The sequence below is a fragment of the Mauremys reevesii genome, linkage group 19 (genome assembly GCF_016161935.1).
Source record: "Mauremys reevesii isolate NIE-2019 linkage group 19, ASM1616193v1, whole genome shotgun sequence".
Classification (NCBI taxonomy): Eukaryota; Metazoa; Chordata; order Testudines; family Geoemydidae; genus Mauremys; species Mauremys reevesii.
In genome coordinates this window covers 15,796,019-15,810,676 of record NC_052641.1, presented here as the reverse complement: position 1 = coordinate 15,810,676, position 14,658 = coordinate 15,796,019, and the positions used below count along the sequence as shown (strand labels likewise).

Below are 14,658 nucleotides of genomic sequence, written 5' to 3'. Positions count from 1 at the left end.
GTTATTGCTTATGTAACAGAAGTCACCAGATGGCATTGGGACTGTAGTCACCTCCATGAGTGGATTACTTTTCAAGTCACAATATGGCATTCATGCTGTTGTGTCTTTTTTTAACTTCAGTGAGTTCAAACTGGACTGTCTGTCCAGATTTCCAGCCGTAAGTGGAAATTTCAGTGCTTGTGTGTATCAGAACCTTGTTAGCATGTACATCCTCCCTTTTGTAATGGACCCCATCTGTATAATCCAGGGTTAGAAAAATTAACTGGAGAACAAAACCTATCAGCAAAGGTTACAAGGATAGTCCCGATTCCCTGCCTCTCAATTTTAGCCTCTGGAAGAGGAAACTTCAGGCCTTCTCAACAGCTAAGAGCTGATGATTTGAAGGTTCATTCTCTCATGTTCTTGTCCTAGCTTCTAGGAAAAGCTCCACTGTTACTTCTCTGTCCCGGCTGGATAAAGAGGTGATAAAGCCAGATCCATTTTGTCTTGGTCTTCACAGAGAAGTGACTATCCCCCAACATGTTTTTTTCTGCCCCCCTCCAAGGGGAGCACTCTACTCTACACTTCTAAGCACATAGGTAGAGAGAGTGGTGTCTCTGCTGCACGTTTGGGAGGCAGAGAGTGAATTCAGTTTGCCTGACCATCAGGTTGGTGCTTTAACCACTAAATATACCACCACAATTAAACCCTTGGATTTTAACCCAACGTATTCAGAGGTTCCTAGAATTGTATAAGTTTTCCACAACCCAGCTAATGCCATGCTGCCAACCAGCCACCCAAAACCTATGAACAGAATTACTCATCCAGAATGTTCACAGCAAAATAAAATTGTGCCAAATTCCCACAGCTCTTCTAACCTTGCTTATGTAGCCCTTCTATGAAGCACATCAGCCTTGCCAAGCCCTTGACTGGAGCCATTAGCTTCAATTACACACATACTGATGGAAAATTTTTATAATTACAGTAGCTATTTTTCATTGCTACATAGCTCACCGATATTATTTGCTGTAGAAGCATTATAGTACTTAGAAGATATATCATACAGAAATAAAAAGGCTCATAACAGACCCCAATGAAGAGAATGAAAATGTCTGGTTAAACTGTGCAGCAGCCACTGGAGTTGAAGTCACTGTAGAAGAGGTCACAGCTGCAACTGCTTTTGCTGTCCCTTGCCCTAGGGTTACAAGAACAACAAAAGTTGCAGGAAACAGCACATACAAAACCAGTGAATCATCTTTTCACCTTCAGGTCCCCCTAAGTATAGGCCTTTCATGTCATGTACTGTAGCTAGAGAATTTTAGGCCAAGCCCAGCAGTGTTCTCACATATCTGATGGACCATGTGCAGTATCAAAAGGAAAAGAGCATTTCACACACACACACACACACACACACACACACACACAGTGTCCTATTGCACAAACTGGAAACACAACAGAAAACAAAAGTCTTGCAAAATTCTAACATCATATCCTCAGGAAGTGCATTTCAGTTTTATTTTATTTGACACTTATACATAAAAGCATTAATGCTACTAGTGCTAGACTGCAGATATTTGAACCATTAACAAAATTGAAGCAATAATTTGTATTTGACTAGGAGCAAAGTTAATGGTCACATTCTCTCATAAGATAATAAATATTATAGCACAAACAAAATCTACCAAGAAATCCTTGACAGTGTTCCTTCCTGAAACCATCACCATAACAACCAGTGTTCAAATACAGAGAAGGTACTATCAAATTCAACATCTGACATTTTCAACTAACATTTTAAGAGGTTCGTGTTCTTTTTTTTATGTATTGTTGTGTTATGTGAAATGTGGTTCCTGACTACTTTTATTAGCTCTATTCTCTGATTAAGAAGCAACCTACATCTATGGATTAAAGAGAATATTTCATGTGCATCAACGATGCAATGGATTTCAGAAATTTATGCAAGAGGTTTTATAAAACCCCATACCCATTTCAAGCACTGCTATCTAACGCATGCGTGAAGATCAACTCCTCCTGCCACCACTGATTTCCTCTTTTCTTTATACAGTGAAACAAGCAAGCATCACTGTAATTCTTAATCTTCTCAGCCCCGTCCCATTTTACCATTTTGTTAGAGGGAAAAGGGACACTAATTTGGAATTCTCAAGCTACATATAACTGAACAATCTTGAGTGATACTGTGGTTTGAGGTATTCTTGTCTATGGCGGGAAAGGATGAGTACTAGGTAATCTGCCTAACAAAAAAAAGATAGCTCTTCTAAATACACCACTATCCCAGTATAATGCAGTCATGGGGAGCCAAAAATCCCTGCCATGTTATAAGTGAAATGCTGTTATATCGGGGTAGCGGTTGCAGGGCTGCAGCAGTGATTTAAAGAGCCCAGGGCTCCGGCCACGGGGAGCCCCAGGCCCTTTAAATCGCCAGCAAGCCCTGCTGCCGCAGCCCGGGGTAGCAGCAGCAGGGCTCCAGGGGTGATTTAAAGAGCTCTGACCTCTGCGGGGAGCCCGGGCCCTTTAAATCGCCAGCCCAGCCCCACTCCCACAGACCTGGGGTAGCGGCGGCAGGGCTCCGGTGGTGACTTAAAGGGCTTGGGGCTCCCCGCAGCAGCCCCTGGATCCTTTAAAGTGCTGCCAGAGCCCTGCTGCTACCACGCTATATGCGAACGCGTGTTATATCGCGTCACATTATAGCGGGGTAGCGGTGTACTGACTTTTCAGAGGCTACAGGCTCTTACTACTTGAAGAACCTAGATCCAACCCCCTCCCAAAAAACAAAAAAAAAACCCAACCTCTCCAAGTTTTAACTGCTCTTAACCATTTTTTCTTAAGAGCAAGATGGCTCCTTATTTTGAATCCTCTTGACACCAAGGAAATGGAGAAGCCAGAGCTGCTATTGAGAAGTCACTGGAAACAATTAACAGAAGAGCGGAGAGGGATTCTAGTCTGGTATAACTTCAGAAAGATGTCTTGCTCCACACAGAAGGCTCACTCTAATCCTAATCTTTGCAAGCATGCACACACTTATCTAGTTATTTACTTTTATCTAATTTTTACAACAGAAAAAAGGTTGAACTGAATAACGCAGGAGACAAGTAACATTGTGGGGATTTTTCTGCTTCTTCCTACTCCATGAATCCCTTTTCTACACCATATTTCATAATTCTTCTAGCAGTCCCGTCATACGGATTTCTAGACATGATTTAGTTGTGCACTGAAAAACAACGCTGATTAACAGTCTCTGGAGTATCCCCAAACTGATATGCAAAAGCCAGAAGAGCCTGGAGGGAGAAAACGTTTGACAGTCGCTTTGATCACATCTGAGCACAAACCTCAGAAGTCATAGAAAACCAACGGTGCAGTCAAATGGATTAGTGATTAATTCATGCTGAAGTACATTCAACTACTATTTAAAGCCATTTGCAACGAAATAGCCTTGTCTCATTTTCTAATAACTAACCCAGAACTGCCAAGTTCCAGGTATCAGAGTGCTATGTGCCAACTGCTTGCCAGGTTCCTCTTTCGGCCTAGATACCATACCGGATGGTTGAACTAGGTAGCTACAGTAGAACAGATTAATGCCCACCTACTACCCATCACTTCTTCACTCTTAGGCCACGTCTACACTACAAAGTTAAGTCAACTTTATGTAAGTCGACATCGAGCCTTCGATTTAAGCAAGTTGATCCTGCATGTTCACACTGTGCTCACTGGTCAGAGGAGTGCATCCTCATTAGCCGGGCTTGCATTGATGCACGAAGCACTGTACTGTGGAAGCTATCACACCGTGCACGTAGCCGAGTGGAATTTTGGGTTGGGCTTGCAATGGCTTATGGGACCAAAACATTGTCACGGATGGTTATGGAAACATGGCACTAGCCTCCTATTATGCACTTACCTCCTCTCCTCCCTGAAATCAATGGCAAACAAACCAAGCCTTTTTTGTAAGCCTGGGTGCCTGCGCAGATGCCATAGCACGATAAGCATGGACCCCGCTCAGCTGTACGCTGTTGTTGTGAACATTACAAACTCCCAGTGTCTTATCCTGCAGTATTTACACAGCCAATACAGGAGTCGCAGCATGGAACAATGTGATGCCACGCAAGCAGCGCTGCTGGAAGATGGAGCAGAGCAATTTACAGTTGCTGGCAACAGTCACGCATCACCTTGACACGGCTCAACGCCGTTTCTGGGCCTGGGAAACAAGCACTGACTCGTGGGACCTCTTCATTATGCAGCTATGGGATGATGAGCAGTGGCTGCAGAACTTTCCAATGTACAAGGCCATTTTCCAGGAACTGTGTGAAGAGCATTCCCCAGCCCTGAAGCGCAGCAATACTAAAATGACAAGTATCAGAGGGGTAGCCGTGTTAGTCTGGTTCTGTAGAAGCAGCAAAGAATCCTGTGGCACCTTATAGACTAACAGACGTTTTGCAGCATGAGCTTTCGTGGGTGAATACCCACTTCTTCGGATGCCAGGCAAATGTCCTCCCAAATAGTCTTTTTTCTGCCTTCTAATCTGGAAAAGTCTCTGCCCTGGTGTGGAGGATGTGCCAATGGACAAGGTTTCAGCTGCAAGGAATGCAACGCACAAGGATAGCATTGACAGTGCGTGCATAATTTCTGGTGGGTTTTTTAAAAAAAATACACCTTGAAGCCACAACGTAATCACAACCGCTGGCTATTGCAAGAGACTGTTTGCTGCTCCAGCCATGGTGAGTAAGGCCATGAGGCATGGGCGAGAGGTCTTGTGTTGCTGCTTGTGTGATAACATCCTTGGGATCACAGGTTGGAACCTGAAAAAAGCACCCTTTCCCCCAGCAACCTGGATGGTGCCTGAGGACAGGCACGAGGGTAAAGCCCTCCAATTAGTTTGGTTATTTAAAAACTATTTTATGGGTCGGTGAGGGGGGCGGGAGGGAGACAAAACAGGAAGTCACCCCCTTCCCTTTTTTTCCAATGTTGCTTGTAACACATGGTGATCCCTTCCAATCACAACCACGGCACGTTTGGGAAAGTGTGGTTGTGACACCCATATTTCACCAAACGGGGGGTGGATTATTGGTTGAATTGTTTGTGGTTTAAGGGCTAGCATTGAAAACTTCCCCCGTTTCCTCTAGGTGAGCCTATGCGATATCACTCTCTTTAGGGTAAAAGAGGAGGCAAAGGAGCAGATGTTGCAAGCATCTGGATACAGAACTGGTCCTTATGCTGCAATCCTGTGTGCTGTAATGATGACAGCAGAGTTAGTACTGGAGTGGCATGGGAAAGTGTCCTACCGTGGTGGACGAAATAAGGCAGACCTTCCCAGAAACCTTCTGCAAAGGATTGCAGAGTACCTCCATGAAAGCTTCCTAGAGATCTCCATGGAGGATTCTCAGGCCATCCCCATGCACATAAAGAGTCTTTTTCGGACAGCACCCACTGCATAGCTGGAGTGGCAACTAATACCTACTACACCTACTTTTTTGTTCTGAGTAAACATAAAAAATAATGGCATGTAACCCCTAGAGTTTGATTGGAAATGTGTATTCACCAGAGGTGCCTTTCCCAGCATCATGCTCTGCCACTAACTGGTCCTGTGTAGGGATGGGCTCCAGGGTTAAAAACAATTCTTGTCTGTCGGGGAGAATGGATCCTCCACTTGCCTGCCTCACATTCTTATCCTCCTCAACAATGTCCTTCTTGTTGTTGCTCGAGGACGCCCGAGGCTCTTGGGAGTTATCTACGGAGTGTTTTGGGGTAGTGATGGGGTCGCTGCCGAGAACTGCATGCAGCTCCTCATAAAAGCAGCATGTCTGTGGGGCAGAACCAGAACGACTGTTCACCTCCCTTGTCTTCTGGTATGCTTGCCGAAGCTTCTTTATTTTCACGTGTCACTGCTGAGAGTCCCTGGTGTAGTCCTTCTCCCCCATGCCCTGCACAATCTCCTCTATGCCCCGCATGATCTTGACACAGATGTCACTGTTTCTTCTGCTGGATCGGAGCTCTGCCTGTACAGACTCTTCTCCCCACATAGCAGTAAAACCCAACACCTCCTGTGTACTCCATGCAGGAGGATGTTTGCGGCCTTGAGTCTCCATGCTCAGCTGTGCTGGCAAGCTCTCCACGCTGATCAAACAGGACATGAAAAATCAAAAGCTCCCGGAGCTTTAACAGAGGAGCGGCTGTTTCCTGTGTACCTGGCTGATAGGCAGTGGAGTTGAAAGTGCTCTCCAAAGTGGTCACAGCAGAGCACTGTGGGACACCTCCTGGAGGCCAATTCATTCGAATTATACAATGCGGTGTCTACGCTATCCCCATGTCGACCTATGGATGTTGAATCAAGCACTACACCTCTCGCGGAGGTGGAGTAGAGAAGTCGACTTTACAGGCCACTTAGCACTGGAAGGGACTTGGTAGTGTAGAGACACACTTTATTAGACTGACTTAAGTTGACCTAAGTTTGTAGTGTTGACCAGGCCTTAAACATAGAACCACAAAGTCCATTCATGTGTATCTTCTCTTTGAAGGCAGCAAACAACTATTGTATAGAGATGTGGGCAATTCCAAACTCTGCATGGTCACAGTAGAAATTAACACTGATCTCTGAAACATACGTGTGTGTGTACTTGATCATATTTCAAACTATTGGTATAGTTGATAATTGTAAGGAGATCTGCAGTAGCCCTTAAGCTAGGTAACTTAACTGCCTAGCAGGGGTTATTCTGGTTAATACCCACAAATTCAGAAATTAACAGGGGATAATATTACTGTTACCTCTAGACAAGGATGTCATTGTCTCACTTCAGTGGAAGTCCTTTACACAATCTAAGAGCTTGCCTACATAGTAAGTTACTGCACGGCAAGCCAGGGTGTGAATCTTGTGCATCAGCTTGCACCAAAGTCATCTCATGTTGACGCTGCTACAGTGCAGTGAAAATCCCAGAGTGCAGTTGAGCATACCACGCTTTCAAGCCCTAAACAGGCTTCCATTTTAACTGATTTTTTAAACACACCAGTGTCCAATTCAGATACTTCAAACATTTACAATTAAAGGGAACACACAAGCTAAATATTAAGTGTAGTCACCTTGGTTCCAGAATGAAAAAGGAACTTTTTCAAGGCAGAATTTTAGACAAAAAACCATCTGGATGGGTTGAGTTTTGAGCAGCTGTTCCATTTATCTTTTGTACCTTTGCTTTTAAAACTCTCTCTCTCTAGACCGGGGTGGGCAAACTACGGCCTGCGGGCCAGATCCGGCCCGTTAGGATTGCCATGCCTGTGGTGCTGTGGGCCTCACGCTGCTCCCGGAAGCGGCCAGCACCACATCTCTGTGGCCGGGGGTGGGGAGGGAGGAGAGCAGAGGGCTCCTTAACCGGTAGGGACCGCCCCGCAAGGGCAGCGTATGCATGGAGCCCTCTGCCCCCACCGGGGCCGCAGGGACATGGTGTGTGGCACAGGGCCGGGGAGGCAGGGAGCCTGCCTTAGCCCTGCCGTGTGCCGCTGAGACCCCGGAGCCGCTCAAGTTAAGTGGCACCGGACTGGTGCCCGTACCCCGAACCCTTCCTACATCCCCCACACCCTGACTCCCTGCCCTGAGCCCCCTCACACACACCGCACCCCCTCCTGAACCCCATTCGCCTGCCCCAGCCCTACATTCATGGCCCTGCATGCAATGTCCCCACCCAGATGTGGCCCTCAGGCCAAAAAGTTTGCCCACCCCTGCTCTAGACTGAAACAGTAAGAGGCCAGTCAACAGAAGTTGAACCAGTGTCTTGATTTCCCCCCCCCCCCGTGCTATGAAGGATGGGCCTTCTCCCATTTTTGTTTCCATCTCAACAGAAATGACAACTGACCTGAGATTTTGTTGCCAGCTGATATTTGACCAGCTGTAGTAGTGATGGTACATGGTATGGAGGCAGATACAGGTGAAGACTGTGCCTTAAGTGAGCTGGTTAGAGATGCCTAAAAATACAAACACCACTTAATGTAAATATTACTTCAATGCCCAAGCGTATAATGAAAAAAATTTGTTTTTAAAGTTACTCCATGTAATTCTGAAGTGGATTTGGTGTCCAAAAAAGGAAAGGAGCACTATATGTAGCTAAAACTAGGAGAAACTGGCCAAAGCACCTGCCAACACTAGCAATACATCCTGTCCTCATCTGCACTATTCCCCTTCCTATTACAGTTGTGAGCCCCCACATAGCTCTACAAAACTCAATAGGGTCCAAACTCAACTCTTCCAATGAGTCTCCAATCTAGCCCAGCAAACCTCTGTTACTGCAGTTCTGAGGCTCTCCTGAACAAAGACTGACAATGTTCATGTTTTGGGATGTGGATGACCATTTACCTGTTGTAGCATCTAATCCCCCAGTAGGAAAGGTTTTATGGAAAATACTGGATGCGGAGAATTATTCTTCCCCCTGATTTCCCCACCAGCCTCTGTTTTTGCATCAACTCGGAATGTTCATTAACTCAGTTAACACTATCTCCCTCATTGTTCGTTTCAGACTGACTAGACAGCCCTGTTGCGGCAGTAAGACCATGGCCACTTGCAGCCCGCAAGCTATTTTCAAAAACAATATGAAAGCAGTAGAGTTAAGAGACATAATACAGATATGTCTGGCACTATCCAGTCAGGGTCACAGATTAAGCAGTGGTTTGAAAGGAATGCAGGATAGAGATTGTGGAAAAGGACTACAAGACAACCTATTCAACAGCAGCTGAAACTGAGAGTGGTACGGCATCTGCCCGGCATAGTGCTTAATAGGTAAAAAAAATATCAAGAGATACCTGCTTGGCTTGATTTGTAGCAACTGTAGCCAAAACTTGGTGGACTGCTTGGGCTGCAGACTGAGGTACGGAAGATCTAAACAAAAAGATTTAATGAAAGGCTAATTTAGAAGCAGGTCTCTCCTCAAAGCATCAACTTTTGAGAAGTCCAGAACAACACTGACAGCAAAGATTCCAAACACGTGATTCTAGCAAAACCCAAAGGAACAAATCAGATTATGGAATAAACCTCTTACATGAATAAGCCTCATTTAACAGAGAGTGGCTACAAATGTGTCTAAAGCGCTAGACTTAAGTGATTACGTCTCCTTCACACCCATTTATGTCACTGAAGAGAAGGTAGTGAACCCCTCTCTATTTCAATAGGGAATTGAAGAAAGAATCAGCAGGTCAGGAGATTACGTGTGTTAAACACCCGGCATAAAAATGAGAGGATTTCCACCCATTTTAGAGTCTGGAATTGGATACAAATATATGCAACTCTCAAAAGTGATAAACAAAAGGAGACAAAAATGTGGAAAAAAATCCTGTACTTTGGCTTCAAAATTGTACAAACAGTGAATTGGTGAGAAAGGATTGTGACGTGGTTAATCTGTGATTTAGAATACGATTGTTTGGTTATGGTTATATGAAAGTTTAACTTGCTTTATAAACTGTACTTCTGAGCCCAGGGACAATCATTAATGAAAGGCAACTACTTCTGGGGTGAAACCTAGCTCCCACTGTGTGTCACATTATGGCTCTAATTATTATAACATGGGAATGGCCATTAAGTCACAAGAACTCCTCTCATTAGTGGTCTATTTGGTCCAATACCATACGTTTTAGAAGAAAGTAGTAAGGAAGAAACCTTATAATGACCTGTTTTCCCCACATCTAAACCAGTGACAGGTGCTTTGTAAAAACTCTCCACTATGAGACAGACCAAGATTCAGAAGCCCTCTCTAGGCAGAAATGAAATCTGGGTCTCAAGAGTGCTGTAACTACTACACCGCTCCAAGTCCCACACGCTACATCAGAAGTGTGTCAGTCAGTCACTCACCAGGAAAATTCTGAGAGTTTTCCTAACATCCCAAGGGAATGGGAAAAGTACACACAAGAATGATTTCTCTCAGCCATTTGCCTTTTTAGTGAGGGTGAGGAGAGGGGAAGCTTGAATAGGATTTGATGCTGTAAACAAAGCTTTAAAAAGGACTGGCACTAATTGCAAGTCCTTCCCTTCCAGCAATGAAAGCTCCCCGTGTTGCACACACTGGAATAGCCCTGTGCCCAGCTATCACAATAACAATTTCAGCAACTGACTAGCACTAGAGAATGCTCAATATTAGAGGAAGGGAGGTGATGAGAAACATCACAAGATGCTCAAGGTCCCTGGGTGTGAAGAGAATGAATAGATACCCTCTGGCACTGGTAACTGGAGGGGAGTCTCTCCCTTTCAAGCTACTTGTTCAAGTCCAGGGCATGTTTGTTATGGCAAGTCATTACAACCGACAACAGTTCAATGGTCTATGTGCAATGAGTTGGCGATTTCAGTAGTTTTTAGTAGTCTGGAGTCTACATTAAAATTATACTCGACACCCTCAGAGAGGCCAAGAATGAAAAGGGCAGGAAGAGTGAAGTGCTCTCTCGCAATCCAGCCGGTGGTCCCTCCACAGCAAGGCAGAAGGGCATTGGTGTGGACAGATGGCTTCACTTCTTAGAACCATTAATTCAGCACTTCTCACATGCACTACAATGGACTCTGCAAAAGCTGCACCAGCCAGAGTTAACCCTATCTAGTGGCTCTAAAGGCATGCAATGGTGCTCCTGGAAGGGTGCTTCATGTCCCTTTGCAGCCTATGTTCAGAGCAGCACTGATTGGTGCTAAGGGTGGTGGTGGGGATGGAGTGGCAAAGGCTATAGCCAAGTCTCCTCAGGAGAAAGCCTGCCCACTGCAGACATCCCACAGCCTAGAAAATAAGTCATGAGTGTCTGTACTAAACACAAACAGCATTTATGGTTCTACCATATGCCCATCCATCAAGTGATTAAAGGCACTTCAGTCTTGTGCCACACAGTGCACCCAACATCTGAGGTTATTTAGCATAACTGTACTGGTTACTGAGACAGCTTCTAGACAACTATTTTAGACCCCCTGGTCAAACAAGGATCTTTTTTATCCAGATCCCTCTGTCTGCAGACTGTTACACGGTGCATTACACTGTAACAGTAATGCCCTATGCCCGGAATGTTCTCCTCCAATCCTCAGGGCACAAGCTAGTCTTAAGATTCAGACCACGTCTGCCTGCCAGTCAGGAACAAAGCCCTTTTATCTCAAGCCAAGGTGACGTCATGCATTTCTAATACTGAATCAAAATGTCTAGGTCTGATGTGACATCATTGTTCTGCATGCGCCCTCTCAAAAGGACCACCACCCACTCTCACACCCACACCCTGCAGAACGACAACCATTCAGATGCATTATAACCAGACTGCTACCAAAGCTTCAGGGAAGGGCACCCTGCATTCCTGAACTGAATGAGAACAAACTATGCAAGGAGTTGAATCCAGCCTGTACAGGGTGCACCGTGACCGATATCTCCACAGACGTTTTACCTTCAGCTCTACATACCACCAGCACACCCTGAGCCAAGTGTCAATAGAATTTGAAACCCTATAATGAAGGGGAAAAGCTAGTACCATGCCTGAAGGCTAGATTTGGTAAATATCACACAAGGATTCCTTTAGGTCATGAACACACTGAGCCCAGGGGGTTGCCATTTCAATACTCAGAATCAGTGTACTGGCAACAGAACTTATTTGCCGGTCATCAACACAATATGCAACATCCTGGGTGGAAACGCCATGCTAGCTTCCTATAGGTGATAATTTGAAAGCTCTTGCACAATCGATTTACCTGTCAAAAGCCCTATCTAAAGCCCACTTGACTAATGCGCAGCTCCAGCAGATGTGTACACCAGGTTCATTTCATTTCCACACAAACTAGATTATGTACAGAGTGCAGGGGAGATGGGAAAAGGCAGGATTAAACTTTAGACCCACTTACAGTCATAACACACTCCTAGCATTCTTTCATCCCAGGATCTGAAAGCACTTTTGAACATTAAGCCTAATGATACCTCTGGAAGTAGGTGAGCATTACACACATTTCACAGATGACTAAACAAGCATGGCAGTTATGCAACTTGCCCAAGATCACAAGAAATCTGTGGCAGGATTGGGAACAGAACTCAGGAGTAACACACAGACCTTTGCAATAACCCCTTGATCTCACTTCTCATTACAGGCGGGGTATTAACAAGCAACGACTGGCAAAATAAGAGCATAAAGACTCTTCAGAGATACAAATCAGGACTAAACAGGAAGATGAGACATCCCCAAAATTTCATTCCAGGGCTCCCTGAAGGTGTAGCAGAGCTGTATTCTTACTGTTGAACCACACGAATCAGTTCCCTAGGAATATTCTGTATGCAGTACGTAGCACTGCTATCTCCTACGCACAATAATCACTGTTACAAGAGAGAAAATGAATGAGTTTCAGGGACTGCCAGGGCCTGCAGATGCCCAAGGCAAGCTGGAGGAACAAAATAGGACATGCTTGGAGACACGAAGCTAGCTCATGCGGGTTGCAATACAAATATAATTCCTTTCTCCAAGAAATCAGAGAATTGGAACACTCAGACAGCTCAAATACTTGATTCCTAAAACTTCATGGTCAGCTAGAGGAGACAGTCACTTGCTAGAGAAACAGATCTTTGGAGTTTTGCTAAATAGAAAATGTGTCAATTAAAGTTCGCCTTCCCAAATCAGCTTTTATAGGGACAGGGAGGAAGACGGTTCTCTGGACCTTCTCCCTTAGACTTATGTCCCTAAATCAACAGTTGTGGCAACTCCTGGCAGTGGAGTTGCTGCTCTAAATCAGTGATTCCCAAACTATGAGCAGTGGCTCCTCAAAAGGAGCCACGAGTGTTTGGGAAAATTCTTTAATCAACAGCCTTTTTTGTTTTCCAAATTAAAGAGACTATTAAACTAGGCTTAAAGATCACTTGTGTCTTAACTAATGGGTTTGCGTCTTATGCTGCCACTGTTGCTGGGGCTGGGAGCCTCTCTGTGCCCTCTGCTCCTGCAGGAGGCCTTCGTCAGAGAGGGGTGCTGCCGGGGGAAACCCTCAGCATGAAGTCTCTCGGCTGAAAGCCACCTGCTGGAGCAGAGGGCAAAGAGGCTCTCAGTGCAGGCAGATACCTTTGCATGGCCTGACAAGTGCTTGTGTCTGGGGTGCTCCCAACATTGCAGGGCTCCAGAGTATTGCGTCCTAGAAACATACAGAAATTCAACTAAGGCAGAGGTCCCCAATGCGGTGCCCACGGGCGCCATGGCGCCCACCAGGGTGTCTAAGTGCAGCCACGTACTGGCCGGAGGACAAGCATCCGCCAAAATGCCACCAACGAGCTGTGTCATCCAGAGGCGTCGCTGCTGATTTTTGGCAGTATTTCGGCGGCGACGCCTCTGGATGACACTGCTTGTCGGCGGCATTTTGGCAGCGACGCCTATTGACGTTGCCACTTGGTGGAATTTCGGCGGATGCTTGTCCGCCACCATGGTCCTCCATGGCTCTTCGTCTGGCGGGCACCAGATGACAAAGGTTGGGGACCACTGAACTAAGGGCTGTGCAGGGGCTCTGAACAGAAGCTGGGCCCTGGACTCACATTTAACATAGGAGGATGTTCCAGGAGAAATGTAGAAGGAAGAGAAAAGCAGGGGAGAAGGGCTACAGAGCAAACAACTAGAAGATTCAACAGGTGACCAGGTGTGACCAAAATATTCAGCTTAAGAGCCCTCCCACACCCAAACTCATTATAAGAAAAGAACTCTAAAGTATAATACACCCGAAAGTGCCAAGTACTGAGGTTTTTGACAAGGGAGAGTTTTCAGCTGCTGGAGGCTTTTTTGATCCCAGGTCTGCAGAATCCAAGGTTGAGATGTATTTTTATATATATATATATATCGTTCACGCACACACACACACAGCACTGGAAACCCTTATCTTTAAATCATCATGATGCAAAATACAGCAAAAAGGAGTTTGAAGTGTCCTGACAGGCAGCATCAGAGAATGCACTTCCCCTTGTCACTTTCAGTCACTGGTATCAGCTGGTCAAGGAAAGTGACAATTTCCAAAGCCAGTGCAGATATGAAAATCGCCCAGTGAAAGCCAACTTTCATCAGCAAAGCAGGATTACTTCTGTTATACGGACAGTTAACTTACTCAAACACTATGCTACAGCCACAAAGACTTTCACTTCTAGCTTCTTCTGCCTCCTACTGGCTACATACAACCACATATCCCCACAGAAAAGGAACCCCTGAATTACAAAGGTCCTATTATAGACCTGATCTATTCCAGCTTATAAACTCCAATCTTCTCTGACTGCTCCAACCAGGATATACATATTCTCTCCTCCTGCTCATCACATGAACTCACTTCATTGAATGTGTTAAGCCTCTCCTCCTACTAGGTCTGTTTAAACTTTATGTTAAAATAGCTACAGACTAACACTTCAGACTTAAAGCAAACATAAAACAAAAATCTAAAGGTCCTTGAAATTTAAAAAAAGATATCTATGATTTCATGAAACAAAGTCCACTTTAAAAAAAATATACAGACCACCTTTTTCCAGAGGGTCTCAAAGTGCTTCACAAAATACTGTGCCCACTGCACAGATGAGGAAACTGAGACAGAGAGGTTAGTTACTTGCTCAAGGTCTCTCAGTGACAGAGCACCAAACAAAAGTTAGCCACTAGATAATGCTGACTCTCTGAAGGCACTCTGGTTACATAGCACATATCAAGTATAAGGCAGACATCTTGTGTATTAATTGCTCAAAACTA

General features: G+C 45.1%; 1 protein-coding gene across 3 annotated transcripts in view; it reads right to left on the bottom strand.

The window, feature by feature from the left end:
- NUP214 (nucleoporin 214) overlaps nucleotides 1–14,658 on the bottom strand; it is a 69,443-nt gene that overhangs the window by 22,045 nt on the left and 32,740 nt on the right. For all 3 annotated transcript variants that reach the window (XM_039506513.1, XM_039506512.1, XM_039506511.1), the window contains exons 25-27: nucleotides 8,770–8,845; nucleotides 7,830–7,938; nucleotides 1,069–1,174 (exon numbers count right to left, since the gene is read on the bottom strand). In XM_039506513.1, coding sequence (XP_039362447.1) covers nucleotides 1,069–1,174; nucleotides 7,830–7,938; nucleotides 8,770–8,845 — 291 coding nt within the window. The remainder of the gene's footprint in view (nucleotides 1–1,068; nucleotides 1,175–7,829; nucleotides 7,939–8,769; nucleotides 8,846–14,658) is intronic.